This window comes from Odontesthes bonariensis, chromosome 4, assembly GCF_027942865.1.
Source record: "Odontesthes bonariensis isolate fOdoBon6 chromosome 4, fOdoBon6.hap1, whole genome shotgun sequence".
NCBI lineage: Eukaryota > Metazoa > Chordata > Actinopteri > Atheriniformes > Atherinopsidae > Odontesthes > Odontesthes bonariensis.
Genome location: NC_134509.1, coordinates 7,604,098 through 7,625,152, shown reverse-complemented (window position 1 = coordinate 7,625,152; position 21,055 = coordinate 7,604,098). Strand labels below are relative to the sequence as shown.

Sequence of the window (21,055 nt, the reverse complement as noted above, 5' to 3'; positions counted from 1 at the left end):
ATGTTCAGCACTGGGCTTCCCGTCTGTTGCATTTTCCGCTGAGCCCAACGAGTCTGTGATTTAATTACAAGAGGCTTTAGTTCGTGGAAGTGGAATAATGTTGCTGTGAAAGAGACACAAAGTAAACACCTGTGGTGTTGGTATGCTCTGAAGCTAAGTGCATAGTATGTGCTCATGGCTGAACCATTTATACAACTCCACTTCAAAGAGACCAAAGTGGTATGATGGTGAGGTGGAGGCTCCAGTAGGTCCTAATGCCCGTTTATAAGTGAAAGAACGAGCAAGTAGTTTTTATTTTGAGTGGGATCATTGGCCAACTGATTACGCTATGAACTCCAGAAACCTTCTGTGTATGGTGTCATTTTCTTACCATAGCTCCAACGCCGTAGGCAGCCGGAGCAAGTGCAGCATGGTAGGGGTCTGCCGTGTAAACTCGTCCATAGCTGTAAGAAACATCACAGAATGTTTTAGAGGGAAAAAAAGAAAAGGAAAATTAGATTCAAAACATTTCGTCACTGCCAGAGAAAGGAATGTTTCCCTGTTTGGTGGGAAAGCCCAAAGTACTTTAAATCTTCTCTCTTCATAATCTGGACAAAGTTACTCACGCATTTTGTTTAATGTTCAAACTCAGTCCCAAAAGAGATGGGACACTGTGTGAATATAAATAAAACAGAACGCAATCTCCAAATCCCCAAATCCCATAAAGCAATATTCTGCTCACAATCGAACACAGGAAACATATCAAATGTTGAAAATGAGACATTTGACTTTTGATGAGAGCAACACACCTTAAATTTTTTTTTTTTTTTAAGTTTGGACAGAGACATGTTTACCACACTATCCTGTAAACGTCTGGGAACTGAGACCAGCTGCTGCACCCTCAGGAAAGGATTTATGTCACATACTTGTCTGATATAGGATTTTAACTGCTCATCATATTTTGCGTTTCGTGATGCCACAAACGTTTTCAATAGGTGAAAGGTCTGGACTGCAGGTGCATCAGTCCAGATGCAGAATCTGAAACTCAGCACTGATACCAAGCTGGATGGTTCCTCTCCTCTTTAGTCTGGAGGACCCAGCCCATGATTTCCAAAACAGAAATGCAAAATTCTATTATTCTGACCACCGAACAGTTTTCAACTTTGTCTCAGTCAACTTTAAAATGATATTTTGGACCAAAGAAGAAGGCACAGCTTCTGGATTGTGTTCACGTATGGCTCCTTCTCTGCATGATCGAGCTTTAACCCGCATTTGTGGATGGCACAGCAAACTGAACAGAGTTCAGATACAGAGATTTCTGGAGGCGTTCCTGAGCCATGCAGTGGCTGAAGATCACAGGCATCCTAAACTGATTCTCTACAGTGTGTCCAGATACTCTTCTGATGACATCATGTACTGTAAATGACGGAATATTCAAAGTCATCAGTTGAGAAACATTTGCCCATCTTTACTTCTGAGAGACTCTACCTCTCTAAGGTATTCTTTTGTATACCCAGTCCTGTTATATTAACCTAATTAGTTGCAACACGCTCCTCCAGCTGATTCTTTCTAGCAACACTTGCTTTTCCAGCCTTTTGTTGCCTCTGTCCCAGGTTGAGCTATTATTTTTCATAAAACACTAAAACATTGGCTACATACCATTGTGAATATTATGAAATTTGCTCGTCGGCGCATTCTTGTACATGCATTTACATGTGGTGCATTTTTGTAATTCTCGGGAACTCGGGTAGTAACTAGCTTTACGGGTAACTACTCCCACTTGCAACCTGAAACTTTGGTCTTTAAGAGAAGGGAACTGAGATGTTCTGAACAGTCGACTCACCTGTCACTGTAAGCGGCAGCTGCGGCGGCTGCAGCTGCAGGAGTCGCTACAGCAGCCGGCTGGGCGTAACGATACGCTGCATAACCACCCTGTGAGGAGGCGATGAAAAGGAGGGAGGTGGAGGAAAGCGAGAGAGAGAGAGAGGAAATGAAGGGATTGGCAGAAAGGGACAGAAAGAAGATGAGACTCCTGTTCAATGTCTGCCATTTCTTCTGCAGAGTAGAACACTAGTAGTGAATCTAAAGGGTTACATTGTGAGAGAAAACTGCAGAGAAGAGCGAAGATTAACAAGCAGACAGTCAGCAAAACTGGATAATCTGGTGCAGTACGGCATTCACAAGAATGTAGCTCAGGCTCTGTGTGGCTCTCTCACTCCATGACTAACTCAGCAAAAATAGCCTGAATCGTACACGGTGCTTTTTACTGTTTGCAGCACTCGAGTGCTTCATCTTCCCTTCTGTGAGTTCGACAGAGAGGGAGAGAGAGCTCATAGCCATATCCGTGTCCCACCCCCGTTCCCTTCCAAAAACACACAGTTAGAGAAAGGGGAAGGGGTGGCAGGATGATTGTGTCATTATTTATGTTTGGATGAACAGCTGATGAACGGACGCACTAAAGGAAAATAAAAGAAAACTACAGGTGTAAGAAGACAGTCAGCCAGTTGGATAAAAAAAAAAAAGGGGCAAACACGCTCACTCTCACGTGGCCAGCAACCAATCACTGACAGACACAGCATGCTTTCCCAAACTCAGAACATGTATTAGGTCATAACACCCTTTAAAAAAAATAAAATAAAAACAAACAGCGCACACCACTGCATTCTACCCTAAAGAATCAGTCACGACCAAGTCCCTGCATTCAGGACCACACAGTTGCTGCTATGGGAGGAAGGCTGGACTGGGAAGGAGAGGGAAGAGGAGATGGGGGTGGTGTTGTAAAATGGCAGAAAGGTAGAAGAGTCTGAGAAACTAAACTGGACTGTAAGAGAGAGAATAATGATAAAATGTACGAGAAAAGGAAAATGACCAGAGTGAGGTGATGGAGAGTAAAGCTACTTTACAAATGAAGAAGACGGAGAAAGAGAAAAAAAAACACATGAAAAGTTGACTTTTTTTTTTTTTTTTTTAAATGGAAAAAGGTGGGAGGAAGTAGGAGAGGGTTGGGGAGGGGGTCAGCCTTGTAAGTACGTCCGCATGCTGACACTGATTCAGTTAGCATGCCACAGGTGAAACAGATAGGGAGATTCCTGGAAGGGGTCTGAATTAACTGCAGATTGGATGAATATCATTGTCCTACAGTACATCCTTTGACTGCCAGTGTACACCCAGTGCTACATCAGATCTCTTGTCATATAGTCTTGTCTTTCTTTATCATGTAAATACATCCTTTTAGTGATCCATCCATAGCGAGGCTGAGTAAATATTAGGCAATTTAACTTCTGAACCGAACCAGGCTCTGAGGTCAATTGAAAATGTTACTAGACCTATAACGTCAACGCTGAACAAAGGAAAGATGAGTTTTATTGTCCTCAGGGGAACATTATCAGGGTGCAGAATTATCAGATGACTAAATTACGGAGAGTATTTTTCCCAGCGCAATTGTTCATTCGTCAATTTTATTAAGTAACATTTTTACGGTCAGGATTGGCATTTTTACCAGAAATATGTCAAGATTGTGGCCAATATCTCTTTCGGAATTAAATTGAAGGTGAAAAAAACTGCTTTTTTTTTATGTCTATAAAACTGTCAACTTTGAGGTTTTTTGTAGATGCAGCTAAGGAAATGTGAACAAATAATGTGTCTTTGGGACATCTGCTAGTTGAAAAAGTGCCTAAAGCTACAATTACAGAATTGGTTCTATGCCATCTATAGGTTAGATGCCCTTTTTATGCTTGAATAATCCATAAATCAGTGTTAAGTGGTTTCACAAATAAAAAAAAAAAAAAAAACACATTCCTCTGAAAATGGGCTGGACTAAAAATTAGTGAGAAAGCAGCCAATGTCCAAAGAAAACTTTCAGAAAGCTCAAGACCATCTTAAAAGGTTACAAGAAAGTCTGGCTGCTTGGAAGCAAAATGTAAAGAAATAAGGGCCGGCTAAAGTTCTTTGCAATGTACCATTTTCATCCATCTTTTTTTACGTAAATGCAAACAAATAAAAGTCTTCAACTTCGGCTGGATGTATAACATAGATCTGGTTGGATTTAGTTTCCCTAAATCTTACGAAATAATATTCTGAGATCTCAGTTGCATTACACTGGAGCTACTTCCATATAAAAAATAAAAAAATAATAAAAAAATCCATGTCCACATCACTTGGAGGAATATTGTATTATTGATCAAATCAGATTTGAGCTGAATTCTTTTCTCCCCCTTCCGTAACTCCACCCATGTCAGAATCCAGTGAGTTAGTAGAAGAAGACAGAGGCATTTCAATCTCAGATGGTCAATAATGTCTAGCAGCACGCAATCATTGGAGACGAGGAGGATGCACACTGGCTCTCACACAGAGTGTGTAAACCCTACCTGGGGCAATCTGCCACTAATGTCCTGAAACACTAGTCTACAGAGAGAACAGAAACAGCTATTGTCAACCTGGTCACACACGCGCACACTATTACACACAGGCACACACTCATAATCACATTGGTACAAGACTTACTCACAAATGCACAGAAACAAACCCTAGAAGAGTCTACTCGTGAATGAGCGTGTGATTTAAGTGTGTCCTGCACTGGGGGGCGATCGTATTTGGGCAGTGAAATTCTGTACATCACTAATGGAACATTCCACATGAGAGTGTACATTGTGTGCTTTTAGAGAAGTGGAAAATGTAACTGTAATCCAAAAAAAAAAAATCTGAACTCATAATCATAGATTCAGTCATAACATGAAATGTGGAGTGGGGATGAATCCAAACACCCAAAAGTACACGCCTCTATGGGTTTGATCCGTGCTATTTCACACTTGAAAACCCACAGGCAAAGAGGAGGGAAACGTAGGTGACGAGTGAGGCACTGGAGGAGAGACAGGAATACTTACGTAGAGATCAGCTGCACCGTAAAAGCCATCCTGATAGGCCATCACACTGAGAAGGAGACAGATGACAAAGAAGGGGAAAGGAAGGAAAGGTAGAGAGTAGGAGCGGTGGTAGGATGTCAAAACAAAACAAAACGAAAAAGAAAAATGAGGGGAAAAAATGGTGTGATGCGCCACCGTGTGGGCAGTGCAGAGAAAAACAAACAAGGGTGACGATGGGGGGGGGGGGTGAGAAAACGGTGCCAAACAGATTGTGAGAGAGAGAAGAGAAAGAAGGGTGAGATTATTACACACCGTGCAACATGCAAGACAAAATACCACCTCTTTGTATACAGATGCTCAGACTTTCAAGTGATACTACTGCTACTTCAGCCGGTGGGAGAACAAAACCGCCAAAAAGAAATCATTCAATTCAAATACTCTAAGGGATCAGCACCAATTCAGAGATACAAGGAAATGGTATTTCAGCTCAGCAAACTATCAAAGTCAATACCTGAATAAAAATCTCTTCAAACACACAGCAAGCATCATTATGAAATACTAACTTGATAATAAGTGAAGCCATGCTTTCAAAGAAGGCAGCTGACTACTTTTTATTATTCATTAGTTCACAGGTTTTTCTTTTCTTATGAAAATGTCCATCTGAGTGATGTTTACCCAGGGTATGTAGGGATGGCAGCCTGCGGGACAGCTGCCCTAACTGCACTGTAGACGGGCCGAGCGCGGCCGCGGAGATGAGCGCCCCGAAAGGTCGCAGCAGTGGAGGCGGCAGCCGCTGCCGCTTGGTACGGAAACCCTGGTACTGACACAAGAGAGTCACAGATGGGGAGACGGGTTACGTTTGAACCAGTAGCTCCCACTTTTATTCCAAATAATACCAATGGAGATGAACATGTATCAATTCATTTGCAGATTATTCTCTCAATTCATCATTTGAGCTGAAGAGAAGGCAGTAAATGCCTGTATAATTTATCATAGGATAGGAGTGTAGTGTAGGATTGAAAAAAAAAAGATATCCACTCCTGTATCACTTTGACGAAGACAGGCATTTACATCTTCACATTTGAGAAAAGAGCCTGATCATAACCTTTGATTACGACTGGAAACGGGAACATTTTTTGCTCCCTGAAAAGCTGTAAAGCAGCCAAAAGCAAAGAGACTGAAAAAAAACAAAAGAAGATAGTTCTTGGTGTCTTACCTGTGTAGAGCTCAGGACTGTACATGGCTCCAACCATCGGACTCAACTTCCAACCAGCTGTAATGAACAAAGATTACAGCATCAACGCAACATTCGAGGAAAAACTCAATTCAGAGCTCTGCATAGAAATATGATATATGTGTTAGACAATAGCTGCTTAAAAGATGCTATTGTAAGGTAAAAATGTATTCCTATATGCATTGTATTGAGTGTTACTGTGTATAACCTCAAAGGAGCGATTACGTAATAATCTGTATTATAACTGAATTGTTTTTGCCCAAGTGGTCAGAGCAGCTCTGTACTCTGTACTGTGTTGTTCTCTCTTGCAAGATATTATTAAAAGCATCTCATCTCCTCAGAAATTAACTGACTCTGTGCCTTACTAAAATTTCCACCACACTATAAAAGACTGAAACTAGGTTTTTACCTGATTGTGAAGTCGAACTGTTAAATGGTTTATTGATTTTCTGTTCAGGACTTTTAAGGCAAGTCTAAAGTCAGTGATCCATGGCGGAGCAGCTCTCTGATTTAATGCGAGCAAAAGTCGACCTTGTCAATGTTCAACTGGCAATGCATCTCCTCCCCCCGTGTCTTCAGTGGACACGCCCCCAGCACCAAACTACGCTCATACCCTCTGAGGTCAACTAAATCCAATTCCCTGCATTAAAAGAAATACGAGTGATTTTCTCAGGCGTCTATGAAAATCTGACACATTGCGACATGAAGTCAATGGGGAAAGAAATCCATCTGTCACAGGTCTAACTGAGCAAAATGCATTACCGTATGGTAGTGCAGCGAGGCCCTCTCCGTTAGAGTACGGTGTGGTCATCTTCTTGTTTGTCATCACTCTGGCTGTGGCATTATTGACCTGGACGCCAAACAAAAAGGTTCAGAGCCCAAATTGAACACATTTCAGTCGATTCAAAGGTATTGAAAAGCTACAGAAGTGTCGCATAATCAAATCTGGCCTAAAGAGAGTGAAGACTGGGGCCTTCATAGTAAACGTCTGCTTTTTCGTGTGAGGTGTCATTTATTCTTCTAACAGTTCTTTACTCATGACGGGGTTAATTCTGTTGATGAGCAGCAATGGTAATTGATGCATGCGCTTCTTTTGAAGGAGAAAGACACAGAAAACGAGGATCCTGGTGAGTAGTCAGGCAGTTTTGCGCACAAAACAATGCAACCATTGGCACAGAGAACAAAGAAAACAGCAAAAACATTTCAGAGCAAAAGCATTCAAAAGAAAATCCAAGACCATTATATTGCTGCTAAATGAAGGAGGGGGAAAGAAGGTGAATTAAGCAGCAGATTCATCAGTTGAACGCAATGCAAAAGAAAAAAAAAAAAGAAAGAAAAAACCCACAAAGATCGAAGAGTTTGTACACAAATTACATACAGCCAATCAGGAGCGCATCACATCTCCAGAGGTGAGCAAAACTAGCCAATCAGCAAGCATCGAATGCAGCAAGAGACCAATCAAAAAGAGGTTGGACGCCCTCCCAATCGAATACACATCATACAGAAGAAAGATGAGGGAGAGGAGGAAGAGAGAACAGAGAAAAGACAGAAATAGAGGGATGCAGAAGGAGATGCCAGTCCACGTGAAAAGACACAGAAAAATACAGACATTTGGTGGAGAAGAGAGAGGCAGAGAGTGAACAATCCATCCAAAGATGCAGTCCTTCTAAGGAAGGAACAAACAATAAGATGCGACACACACACACACACACACATATCTGAGCATTTGCCTGCATTGGATCTAACTATACATGGGCAATGATGGCGAAAGAATGAATGGCGCTAGAACGAATACAGAGAGGGGAGAGGCTAAGATAAGAGACAGAGAGGATGGGGGATGCAAATATCATTCCTCAAAAAAAGGTAAAAGAAATTAAAATACCAAATGGAACCGTGGCTGTGAAACACTGCCAGGCATTTCAGATCAGTGTCGCACACCAGAAACACCTTGGAGCACACAACCACCGACACACACCATCCAGAACCAAACAGATCAAAAAGTAAATCAAAGACACCTCCTCACAGAAATCAGAACAGTGACAAGGAAACGCTGCCACTGCTGGAAACGTTCAAGTCCGCTAAGAATTGTCTCAGGGCAGCTTTTTGTCTCGTGTAACAGACGTAGATTTGCGTTCAATTTCTGTATGCTTGCAGCCCATTTTGGGTAACCAAATACTCTTCCACATACATGTATTCAATTTGAATGTTGAGTCTGCACAGCTGTACCTTAACAGCGGGTCTACACATTGGTGCAGGAAGAAATAATCGGGTACTGCAGCACACCTTGATAAACAGACAGCTATTATCCCCTCTCCAGTAAAGCTAACATAGCACTCATGCTTCAGCATGCTGTCCCACTAAGGTGCAAAAAATGCAGCTATTGCCTAACACATGACACAGAGAGATGACATAGTACTATATGACGTCATACAGATGACTAGAAAGAGAGTAAACCATGCAGGATACAGCCCTGGAATTATATGCTGAATGCAGTTAGAGAGGTGATTGGAATGAATGCATAAGAAGTGGTAGTCATAGTTGTTGCACTTGCAGATAGATGCAGTACATTCAGTTACACAAGTGGCCTTATTATAATGCCATGCGGTCAATGGCTAATCTCGTAATAGTTTCATTCACCACCTCCCCAATCAATCAATCAACCACAGGATTAGCCAATCAGGTTCTATCAATCAGTCAATCAAGCTCCCTTCAGCAAAGGAGTCCTTCATTTGGGTGTTGGGTGCATTTTTATTTTTGTTCTGGACGGATGGGGGTGGGGGGGGGGGGGGAGGGGTCATTCAAAGATGATGCCATGTGTACACGACTTACCGTTGCCAGGGAAACGGCGTGAGGACACGCGAGCAGTTACCGTGGAGACTGACAACAACAACAACATACAAAAATCATCAGGGAAATAGAGAAAATATATGTAAGAAAGAAATGATGAACCCAAAAAAAAAAAAAAAAAAAGAACAAACAAAACGAGGTAATGAAAAGCAACCCCCACCCTGTGGTAGAGAGGAAGTGATGTAACAGTCACCTACAAGTATCAGCCGCGTCACAACAACCTAGACTCTACAAACCCGCTACGAACACAGATCAGAAAGGTTTTGGAGAGGGAGCAATCAAATGGAGAGAAAATTACATCTAGGGACACTACAGACTATCATTAGCCAGGTTATAATCAAATAACTGACAAAAGAAAGAAAGAAAGAAAGAAAGAAAGAAATCACTCAAAATCTTAATCCCACTCTCCAATGTTTATGCTACCCGACTACAACCCAGAACAGGAAAATGGACAGAGATATGGGGGTGGGGGGAGGGATGTACAGCAGAAATGTAGACAAAAACTGGGAGAGACAGACAGACAGACTGGCCTGGTGAAAAAGAGAGGAAAGAGGTGGAGGAGAGCCGATTAAACAAATCAAAACAAAAAAAAAGGAGAGGAAACGAGAGAGATATCTCCGGCATTCTCATCAACTTCTTTCTCCGCCCTCCATTTTTTTTTTTTTTTAATTCTGCACACCAACACACAGACACAGAGAAGAGTGCAGGACATTCAAAAATACCATGCAGAAGAGCTTTAGCAGCAAGAAAGAAAACAAAACAAAAGCAGGATTTAAGATCAAGAGCCAGAGCAAATGGCGAAAGCATGGTGTGTTTGATCTCCAAGGCCATTTGCAACGGAAGTCTGAGCTCATGCTGACAAATCAAAAGAAAAGTTGTCACAACAAAATGCACTTCCATGAGATCTGGTGTTTCTTTTTCCAAGAGCGGTGGATGCAAGTGTGTGCGTAAACAATAAGTGCTTCTTTTATTTTTACCATCCATCTTGCATATCTGAAATGTAATTTTTCGGTTTTTTTTTTTTTTTTTGGGGGGGGAGGAAAAATAAATCTGAAATGACACCACACTTCTCACAGCAGTCTCATTCCTCCCCAACTGCACCCCCCACCCTTCCCCCCTTCGCCCTGAAAATGCTCCCGTCATGCATCAATCTCTGAACACGGCAAACATCAAAAACTGTGACCCCAGAGGAAGCCGCATAATGTTAAGTGAAAGAGTGAAAAAACTCCTTGGCAACATCTGACCTTATGTTCCGACCATGCAACATACAGTAGCCTCTCACAGACACCGGCAGGCACTTTTATTTTTTTTCCAGAGGAAAACAACAGAGGCTTTTAACTGCCCGTCTTAAAACACAACCATAAACCAAAAACAGCCACTCGTCATGATCATGGAAGAAGTGATGATGGGGATGGAAAAGGTGCAGGAAAACAGAGAGAAAAAAAAAAGAAAAGAAAAAAGATTCCTACATGCTGTGACAGGAAGCGGAAATTGTCAGCAATCGTGTCGTAGGGACGTCTCACCAGCCATGCCTGTTGTGTAGCCACTCCACCCAGCAAGCTTTGCAAACCACACAGCTTAAAGATCAAGGTGCAATGGACAGCCCACAACATCAATGACAACATCAACAATGACAACATCAACAGGAAGTGCCGTCTAAAGAGACGCCTGCGCGTGCGGCACCACTGCACCATGCTATAGTGAAGCCAGAGGGGGAAGAGCTGAACACAAAACAGCCATCCGGAAACCTTCTCTGGGGCAGAAACAGCCATTATATCCTCACTGTCACTGCTAGAAATGGAGGGGAGACAGAGGAGAAAATGGCCACCGTTTTTTGTTTTGAGGGTGCTGACTTACCTCGATTTTACGTCCTTCAACCAGCGTACCGTGAAGCTTCTCTCTGGCCCTCTCTGCGTCTGCACTCGTCTCAAACGTTACAAAACCAAAGCCCTGCAAGCAGAGGAGGGGGGGGGGGGGGAGGGGGGTGATGGAGAAAGAGAAGCAGCCGCAGAGGGAGAGACGGGCGAAAATGCCAGTTAAGCTCTTGCTGAGCTCATTTTTGTTCATAAATGTTGAAATGTTTGAGAGTTTTTTTTTCCAGTTTCCTACCTTGGAGCCCCTCTCATTGAAAATGATCTCCACATCAAGGATTTTGCCAAATTGCTGAAACAACAAAGAAGATGAGGAAAATAAGGAGGCTGAAGAAGCATCGCATGCTCGCCACAGGGGGTCAGCACTGTTCAGTGATGATGAGCTGGAGCTGAGCCAGCTCTGGTCTTCTCCCACATCTTCCGTGTCTCTGCTCTTTTCTCAGGATGTATTTTAGAGGCATTCCTCTTACAAAACAGCCGAGCTTAAGGCCTGATTACAACATCTGCTTTCAAACAACCTGCTGACAGGTTGAAATTCTGAATAATAACTAGATTCCTGTTTTATTGATTCGTCTTAGCATAAACAGACATGACGGAACCTTGTGTTTTATTCATTTATTGAAAAGTCGTTGAACAGACTCCGACAGATCAAATATTTTTAACCGTATCCTTTGGATCTGAAGATACAGTTGTTACGAGTGAAAAAGAGAAAATATTTTGGTCTTCATACCCCAAACATCTGTCGGAGGTCAGGGTCTCGGAAGCGGAATGGGATGTTCGATACATGGAGGCGTTTCGGGGTCCCCTTGGCATCTGAATCGTCTCCAGGGCCCCCACCGCCACCCCCGCCTCCCGAGCCAACTCCAGACTGACCGTCAATCTGGGAGGACCCATCCGCCTGCAGAGCCAGGCGGACACAAAAGGACGCGAAAGAAAACATAGAGGAAGAAATAAAGATGCCTTGTTAGGGTTGCAAAGACACGCTATAACCCACCATGACACCATAAACTGAGCAGCATCTGTTATAGATGTAGAGGTCTTAGTAGGCCTGTAGCTAACATTTTCCACCATGGATTAGCACATTCTTCTCTTTTAAAATGCTTCTATAGAGCTGCTGACACCTGCTGACGATCCAAAAAAAAAAAAATCAAACGGATTTGATTAGCAGCATCTGGCTGCTACTTTAACCTTTTCATTTCTATGCTAGCAGTAGGAGTTTACTTAGTTTAGACCCCGCACACTGCTTCTGTACTTTGGCTTAGATTTTGTTAAATAAATAAACATTTGAAATAAAATTCACATCCAACAAATATAATCAAAATACAAGAAGTGGTTCAGAGATTAATCATTCCTGGGAGTATTTTCCTCAAACTTCTAACTGATTAGTAAATGGACATCGTGTGGGTTATGCGCTGGACTTTTTCTTGGCCAGCATGTGGTGGATGTCAAACTATTCCTCTAAACAGAAAGAGCATCAGAAGGTTTTTAAGCACTTGTTTTTTGAGTCCTTTTTTTTTTTGGTTATATTTGTTGTTGGCATTTTTTTCCCCCTCTCCACAACACTAAAGATTGGCAGAGCTATAAAAAATAAATAGATTTAAAAAAAAGGTCACGCAGCTGTATGGATTCCTTTGGTGAAACGTTTGAGAGCATAGACTTAAAGGTGGGGTATGAGATGTTTTCTGGAGCATTTTTTATCATATTGTCTGAAAACCTCCTCACGACCCCATTGCACCCACTAAAATAGAATGTTTGGAAAAAAAAAATTATATTTTAGTCCATTGTAGAGGGTGTAGCAAGAGGAAATGTCTGACCAATAGAAGTAATGATGACTTACTTCTATTGGATTCTGACATGCCAATCAACCGTCAGCCCCCCTCACCCCTCACCCCTGCGCGTTCACAGACTCGTGACTCGTTCATGTGTTTTGAAGGCGGGTTTCGAGGGGTGGGCTGAAGGGAGAGGCAAGGTTGTGTATTTTCAAAAATATAGCTTGCATGAACCGTTTTTCCAAGATCTTATACCCCACCTTTAAGAATTAGAGGATCATGCTTACGTACTCTTACCTAATTCAAGGACAGGCAACGGCTAATGAATCAATATAGATGCGATTTGCTGCCAGATAATTGGTGGGTGGCGTTTGAGATGCTTGCCATCTCCAAATTGACCAGCAATTGTTCCACACTTTTAATTTAAGAGCCATTTTTTTGTATCGCCGTTGACATTTCGAGTAAATAGCGGGTAAGAAAGCTTCAACACTGATAGTGAATATTTTGTAATGTAACAGGGATGTCGAACCTGTAATCTGTATCGCTGAGTAGTCTAATTATTGGCATCAGCATTAGGACTTTGCATATTTACAACCATCTTATTATTCTGTCCCATGCATCCACACAGTTGCTCTCTGCACCCTCTGAAGGAAAAAACCTGATGTGGGCCGCACCCCGAGGAAGAGGCTGGAACTCACTTGGACACTGAGGCTGTTGGCGGCGTTGGCTGCGATGCTCCCTGCTCCGCCGGCTTCCACGGGGCCCTGCACGGCCCCTGCTGCATACAGGCTGCCCCCGTAATCCAGGGCCAGGCCGTTCTGGGGGGGCGGTGGTGGAGGAGGTGGGAACGCAGAGAAAGGTGGGGGCACAAGTCCCTCCTGACCGCCAGCACTATCCTGAGAGCCCTGTCGAAAGAAAGAAAGAAAGAAAGAAAGAAGACTGAGGGGGCTGCTTAAGCTAAAGTAGCCAGCTAGCAAAACTTAACATTATGTCCTTACTGAGAGCGTCACCCAAATATACAGAGACCAGTTTCCCTGCTTCAGCCTAAAACTCAAACAGGCATGGGTACTAAAATTACCCATATGTGTAAATGTGTAAATGTGTGCATGTGTGTGCACCCCCCCACCCCATTAAATATTCACTGCAGCACATCTATTATTGAGGGTCAGGTGCCTCCATGCTCTGTGTGTTGTAAAACGATGAGTGTCTAATTCCTGCACACACACTAACGAACGCCTCTGCACACAGATCACCTTTGACTCGCAAACACCCACACACCTAAACGCTCACACAAAGACCAACTGTTAGTAAGCCTGCCCGAGTATTTTGCACACGATTACCCCACAACATAATTGTTTAAGTTACCAACATTTAACTGCAAGGCAGAGAACAATACAGGCGTCCGCAAATATACACACACACACACACGTGCGCACATTCCTTGCTACTGGCAGTGTGGCATGGATACCCTAAATGGTAATAGTTAGAGAGTGAAGGGAGACAGCAGGGAAGGAGAGGAAAGAGGGGATGAACGATAAAAGGTGGTGACTGATAGAAGAGGCATGGACCGGCTCTGATCCATAGCTGCACAGATAAACCATCCGTCTTTCAGATCTATTTATAAATCTGACTAACAAACGGAGGGAATATTTTGGTTGATGCAGTTGTACTTTCAGGTAAATGCTCAAGTCAGCCCGCTAAATGGCCGTCTCAGCGCCCACTTGACGACGCCTCAGATAAATACAATTCTGGAATATAAACAGTTTGAGGTGACATGAGGCGATGATCGGCGCCATCTTGGAATCCCTACGCTCCTGCATTAATGGGTGGTAGAGACGTACGTAAGCGCAGCAATCTTCCACAGCAGATTCGGGCCTCCAGCGATCCAAAAAAAATTTGATTACCAACATTTCTGGGAGCAAAACTGCCACAATGGCCAGCATAAGTGCAATTTAAACCAAATTACGTAAAACATTGTTGCCACACTGATGTTTACCAGGTTACCACAATCTCATTCATAAAAAGTTTCTTTTTCCTTTATAGTGAATGTAAGAAATCAACAGGATTCATCTACTGGGGACCATGAAAATGCAGCATTTTCTTCAGATATTTCAGTGTGGAACAACCACCGGCTGCCTCTTACTCTTACCTGCCATCAGTGACATTAGAGGCCTTGCTTACAAAAATGGAAAAAACCCTGAACCATTAGTTCTTTGACTTTTGCATCACCGTTCAAGAGACAGACTGGGTCTGACACAGAGACACTGTGTATTAAAAACTGACAAATGATTCATATGAATGAACAATCGACAAAAATAAAATAAAAAAAGCATCAAACACACTTAAAAATAGAAATTCCTATCAGGCAAAGTAAAAACATATGAGACTATAAATACAATCTAGCAGCTGTTTTTTTTTTTTGTCTCTGTTGGGCCTGTCCTTTCCCTTGATCTCTCCTGTACTACAGGTTATTATCAACATTATAAATCTTTCCACTATTCTTATCATCGTTTGTTATAACAGCAGTAATGGCGCTGCACAAAAAGAAGACAGTGATCAAAATGATTTATTGGCAACAATAATAGTTGATGTCCCTTTTATCAAATGACATCTGCTTGGTTAGTGTGCGTGTGCGTCTGCATGTGTGTGCGTGAGTGCAGTGATGCCCATCTGAGCTGCACCATAGATCACTGTCCCTTTGAGAGAGTTAAAAGTGTGTGTGTGTGTGTGTGTGTATGCCATCTGTCTCCCAACTTCTGACCTTTTTCTCAGAGTCACACCTGTGAACGCTGCGGTCCGGCCCGCGACTCGGTAACAAACCAGGGGATGCACGCGGTCGACATGGATCACTTCAATATTGTGACATAAGAGCAGCTTCAGGAGAGCAGCACCCAGCAGACAGTGAGGGGGGGGGGGGTTCTGGTTATTACCAGCAGCAAAGCAAAAAACAAATAAAGACTCTTTTCTTCCTTCAGCAACATTCAGTCATTTCGGCCACTACAAGAAGCAGAAACTTCTTCCCCTGGCAGCTGTGCTTCTTTTTCCTGCTGATGCAAAGCGAAAGCAGACAGTATCAGCGTTTCAAGAGAAATGCCTTGAAACTAACCTTTAATGACTGCAGCACTGGTCTGCCTCTTGTGATTTCAGCAGCGTAATCACAACCAGAAATCCTGTTATCTTGCCCCCCCCCCCCCCCCCCCCCTCCCCCCTCCCCCCCCTCCTCTCCTCTCCTCTCCTCCTCGATAACAAGCAGTAAATTTATGTGTGTCATTAATCTCAACACTGTAAGCCTGGTACCACGCTGGGCTGCCAAACTACTCAATGCACACATCCTCTTTTCATACAGAAATACCAGAACTGCTCCTTGTGCTCGCCTGCCAGGTGATGCGTCTCAGAACAGAAACCATGTTCTCCGTCCTCAGTGCCCGGCACTCAAGCCATACAGCCACCAGATTACTGACCGCAGTGTCCAAGTTTAACTTCATTCACATGTTCAGATAGCAGCTGTGTCCGCTCATCTAAACCCCGCAGCTGTATGAACCTCTTCCAATCTTGCCCACAAGCATCCAAATTAAGATTCTGCTGAGTGATAACATCCCTCACATCCTTGCCTCCCTGTCCTGCAGCAACTCAACCACCTTGTACCTTGCCAACAGATGCTTATTGTTTGCCTGGGCTGTTGCAGTGGCTATTACGCCTTCTGAGAATAGAAGATGCTCAAACCAATATGCAGAATCATATTGATATTCATATTCAGTCATTTGCGATGATTCCTGCACAAAGACATGCTGCCCTCGAGGTGTTTTTCTTGCTATAATTCTATGCTCTAATGAATGAATGAAAGTTTAAAAATAGACCAGAACATCATTAATATGTGAGGAATTTTCTCCTTGTTGTATAAAGAAATTCAATCTGTTACATAACCGATGGTAATAATGTGAACATGAGCTGCAATCCTCTGATGAGGCACTGAATTCATTACATTTGGTTGGCTCACAGACACAGAAACAGGGAATTTTTCAGTTTAGATGAGGCTTTTAACTGCATGATGAGAAAAAAGAAAAAAAAGAAAAATCATTGTAACCTAAATGGAACACGGGGTGACGTCACCTTGCATCAGCCCACCTTAGATTAAATTCATTTACAGACATGAAAAAGATAGTGGGTGGAGAAAGTCATTCTGGGTCACCAGGAAGGAGCTAACCTGGATAACAAACAGGAATAAAGAAACTAGAGCTGCTCCTGTAGAGCCAGAGACGGAAAGTTGATCACCCAGCTTGGGTGAAGTGGCGAAATGGAAAAGTAGGAAGGGGATGATACACGGACAGCATTTTTCAGCAATGAGGGAAACTTTTCTGTAAGCATGTGGATACAGAAAAGTTGAACTTTATTTTATTTTCCTATGGATCACAATAGTGACCTTTCTGTTCTTATCCACCACTGAAATGTAATAGCACATTCATCGACACCCAAAAGGGTTAAGAAAACTTAAGGCGAGCCTTCAAACTTTCATCCGGCGCCATTATTAGTTCAGACAAATTCAATGGAACTGAATGTGGGGAGAGACGAGGACGTCATGGAGTAAAAGGCCATGGATCGGCACTCTAATCCAGGCCTTCTGTGACTAGGATCTTCAGCCCGCATACGACTTAACTAGTTCAGCTACCTGAGTATTAAATAACTCTACAGATTTGGAATAATACCATCAATCCCAAAAAGGAGAATTATATAATTTGAATATAAATGATAGGCTAAAAAAGGAAAAATAAATCAATAAAACAAAATCAGCTGGTGAAAGTGTAGCAGAGAGAGAGAGGAGTAACAGCCGAGCTGATGACATCACATGCAGCATCAGCGAGTACAGCATGGACAGAAACTTTTTTATATATGGGGCACTACCAAGACACTACTTAGTAACACATCCTGGATTACACCAACTGTTCTTAGCAACTGCTGCATTCCCTCCTCCTTTACTCTTTCCGCTTTGTCTGCAGTCTCTGTCTGTCTGTATTGTCTGAAAGCCACGAGGACGTTCCTACATACACGTCTCAGTGAAACACAGAATACAAAAATCCTGATACTTCCTCTATGTCCATGTTTGCACTTTGGACTCATCCATTTTATATGCCAGACGTATCACATTCCCCATGACGATCAAGAAAGAAATGGCTTAATCTTCATTCTCCTTTCCCTCCATTTTGCTCCTTCCCTGCATCCATGAGGTCTCTCTTTGGCATCAGAAAGCTCAATCAGTTACTTCCGAACGTAAACAACAAAAATTCACTGGCAGAAATCCTTTAAGTGGCATAGGATCCAGACCAGAAAATGTTTTTAAAGATCAGTTCTTATGAAAAAAAAAACAATGAAGAATATACTCAAAACACACTATATTGGCACCACTCTAGAGTTCAGTTTTACATTCTAAAACTGGAAACTAGGCTACATTCTTTCATAAACGGTCAAGCAAACTGGTCTCCTTGACGATACATATCCTAGAAAAATAAAGAAGGGACTTCAGAAATTATTATCAGCTGTTTATGTTGTTTTATTCTTTCATGCCAGTCAAGAGTAACAAATCCCCTACATTAGACCCAAGTCTTATGAGGAGATTCCATCTGTCCTCACGTGCATCAAGTCTCGCTTTTTTATTTAAACACCTAAAGAAAAACACCTAAAGCGAGTGTTAACATTTTTTATTTTTTTTTTGCAAGTGTGAGGAAGCTTCTTTTTTTTTTTTGCGCTTTCGACTTCCACAGAAGTTTGATTCTGTGGTGCAGCACGCTTCAAACTCTGGGAGAAGAGACTGCTCCGTTACAAGAATAACTTAATTTACAGTGACGATCCTCCATGTCGACAACATGTAAGCGTGTGCCTGTACATTCAATTCCGATCACCAGCTGATCAATCTGTGAAGCGTCAACAGTCCACCATAATCTGAAGTCTAACATTTTTGTGTTCCGAGGCATTTATTAACCGTATCAAGAGCATTTCTTAAAACATATATAAGCAGCCTTACATTTGTGAAACATCCAAGGATATCTTTTTATACTAAGTGACTGCTTGCTGCAGAATGAATGGCTCTCTGCTGTACAATAAGTCCTGAACTGAAGTGATAAAGCAAAATCAAAGCAAATAAAATGCTTTGGGAAACTTTATCCACGGACCTGCCTGATGCGGCGGTTCGCATTGAGAATATTTCTGAGCAGGACACACTGAGTGTGATAAAAATTCTACCTTTTGACCCATTTGTTGGGAAAACTTCCCTCCTGCCGTGCAGCTAAATGTTCATCGCAGCTCCTGTGTTGTCGTTTTCGAGTCCCAACATTGGTGACTCATGACACATTTCACTCGACTACGGATGAGTCAGTCTTGGACTTGACAAGTTATGATGGAACTGGGCAGCGAGATAGTGATTTGCATTTCAACACCGCACTCTTGGGGCTTGATATATTGAACTTGGTTTAGATCATTTGGCTGATACGCTGCAATTTCCACAGTATTAAAGCACTGATCTGATCATAGCTCCGTCAATCACTCTCGTCCGCTTACTGTTGTTGCTAATGCTCAAACAGACTACAGCCAGTAGGAGAATGGACTACCCCGGCTGTTACAGCTCCTTCTGCCAGACAGAAATAGAAGCGGGAATACATGCCAAAAACAACCTTGTATTTGTGTTGCACGATTGGCCTTTTCAGAGGAGACCCATTTTGGCCGCATCTCAACAGTCCTCTCTCTACCTGATACACTGTGTCAATAGCTCGGTATATACACAAACGGTATGTGCATGTGTGGCACTTTTTACCCTCTGCTCGCTCAACCCGTCAAGCTTTGGGCCTTTTGCTGACTGCGAGTGGCCTTTGTGCATCGCATCAGGATAAAAGCATCTACTGAATAAATGCACACAGATAAGAGGTGGAACACAAAGACACAGAGGGAGGGCATCCTTGGTCAATTGGAAGAAAGCAAACTCAATGTGGTGAGCATTTGTGTCAGCACTCAGGTTTGTGTGAGTGCTGTTTAAGTGTACGTTCTTTGTGCGTGCACTCCCCTGGTGTTAGGACGCTGAGGGGATTGTGTAAGTGTATGTGTTGGCCGGGCAAAGCCAGTGACTCAGAGCGGTAGCTGTGGCTGGCTTCTTTTCGGGTCAGTTAGCAGCTCCAAGTGCGTCTGAGGATGTATGTTATGAAGTGTGCTCGTCCACGGGCGGCTTCGCCATGCTGCACGAGAAACAAGAGGAGATGAGCGCAAACAAGGAGGAGAGGAGAGGAATCATGGCTAACAGCTAACTAGGCCATCACTGGGTCATTTCACATGAATAATGACATTTCAGGATCTTGCTTCCTCCGGCCGCCAGCACTGGTGTATAGGCCAATTCAGCTAACTCGGCTATGGAAAGCGTGATTCATGTTGTTAGCAGCAGCTCACACTTTGGCTCAATAATCGGATTAACTGGGTGAGTTCAGTGTTCAGCTCGCTTTCTGGCTTTTGCTCCTGTGCCGTTACCCACGCTGCACACAGCTGGAGAAACGTTTACGACGTGTCCCTGGCATACTTATGAGCCAGGAGACACCCTCTTGTTAAATTATTCCATCCCACGTCAACCCCCTCTTCCTCCCCCTCCATCGCCCTGCCTCCTCCCCTTCTTGCTCTTCCTCTCTGCTCCTCTAGCTGCTGTTCTCCCTTTCCTCCCACTCTCTCTGCTGTGTGCTTCACTTCTTTACGCTTCATAAAATCCAGACGGGACCCTTGCATGCGTCCCGCCCCCTCACACGTCAATCAAGGCCATTTGCCCCGTAGCAACAGGATACCAACGGCGTCCAAGCTCCTCCCACCATACTCTTCTTCATCTCCTTATAGGGGAACACATCTGCTTGTCAAACAAACCCCTCCCATAACATTCCCCATCCTTGGCCTTGTAGGGTCTCCCCTTCCTCATAGATGAGCACAGGAACTCTCTCTCTCACACACACACACACACACACACACACACACACACACACACACACACACACACACACACACACACACACACCCTCCGACCTTCCCCGTCAACTCCTTGCTGGCTCTGTCGCTGGTCTGTTCGGCACCACTGCGGCAGTTTATGAAAGATAAACAGTCCAAAACAAAAGAGAGGATGGCCCACGGACAAACACATGAGCAGGTGAGCACACAAACTAATTGACAGATATGTATTTACCCAATGTGCAAATGCCGCCTCCGATACATTAGGCATGACCATGAAACCAGTTTGTCTTGTTTAAGAAGGGCTCTGTAATAATACAACACATGTCATGTAGTCCAGCGAGCTCTCAAGATGAACTCAAGCCAGCAGCAGGACGCTGTTGTCACTGTCAACAGCACCCTGCGAAGAGCCGGCGAGGGCAACCCCCTATCTGTTTCAAAGGCAGTTGTTTTGGTTTTTTTGGTTTTTTTAAAAGCCTCACAGGGAGAACTTCCAGAGCAGTTACGAGACGCGAATGGCTGCGAAGGAGG

The 21,055-nt window shown here is 43.2% G+C and overlaps 1 protein-coding gene across 5 annotated transcripts in view; it reads right to left on the bottom strand.

The window, feature by feature from the left end:
- Positions 1-21,055, bottom strand: part of rbfox2 (RNA binding fox-1 homolog 2) — a 38,057-nt gene that overhangs the window by 3,382 nt on the left and 13,620 nt on the right. For 3 of the 5 annotated variants that reach the window (XM_075462734.1, XM_075462738.1, XM_075462736.1), the window contains 10 exons: positions 13,261-13,467; positions 11,524-11,691; positions 11,032-11,085; positions 10,780-10,872; positions 6,838-6,925; positions 6,058-6,114; positions 5,517-5,661; positions 4,863-4,908; positions 1,823-1,911; positions 371-443 (listed from right to left, as the gene is read on the bottom strand). In XM_075462734.1, coding sequence (XP_075318849.1) covers positions 371-443; positions 1,823-1,911; positions 4,863-4,908; positions 5,517-5,661; positions 6,058-6,114; positions 6,838-6,925; positions 10,780-10,872; positions 11,032-11,085; positions 11,524-11,691; positions 13,261-13,467 — 1,020 coding nt within the window. Of the gene's footprint in view, positions 1-370; positions 444-1,822; positions 1,912-4,346; positions 4,384-4,862; positions 4,909-5,516; positions 5,662-6,057; positions 6,115-6,837; positions 6,926-10,779; positions 10,873-11,031; positions 11,086-11,523; positions 11,692-13,260; positions 13,468-21,055 lie in introns of those variants that run through there. The other 2 variants (XM_075462735.1, XM_075462737.1) reach the window with 2 other exon arrangements.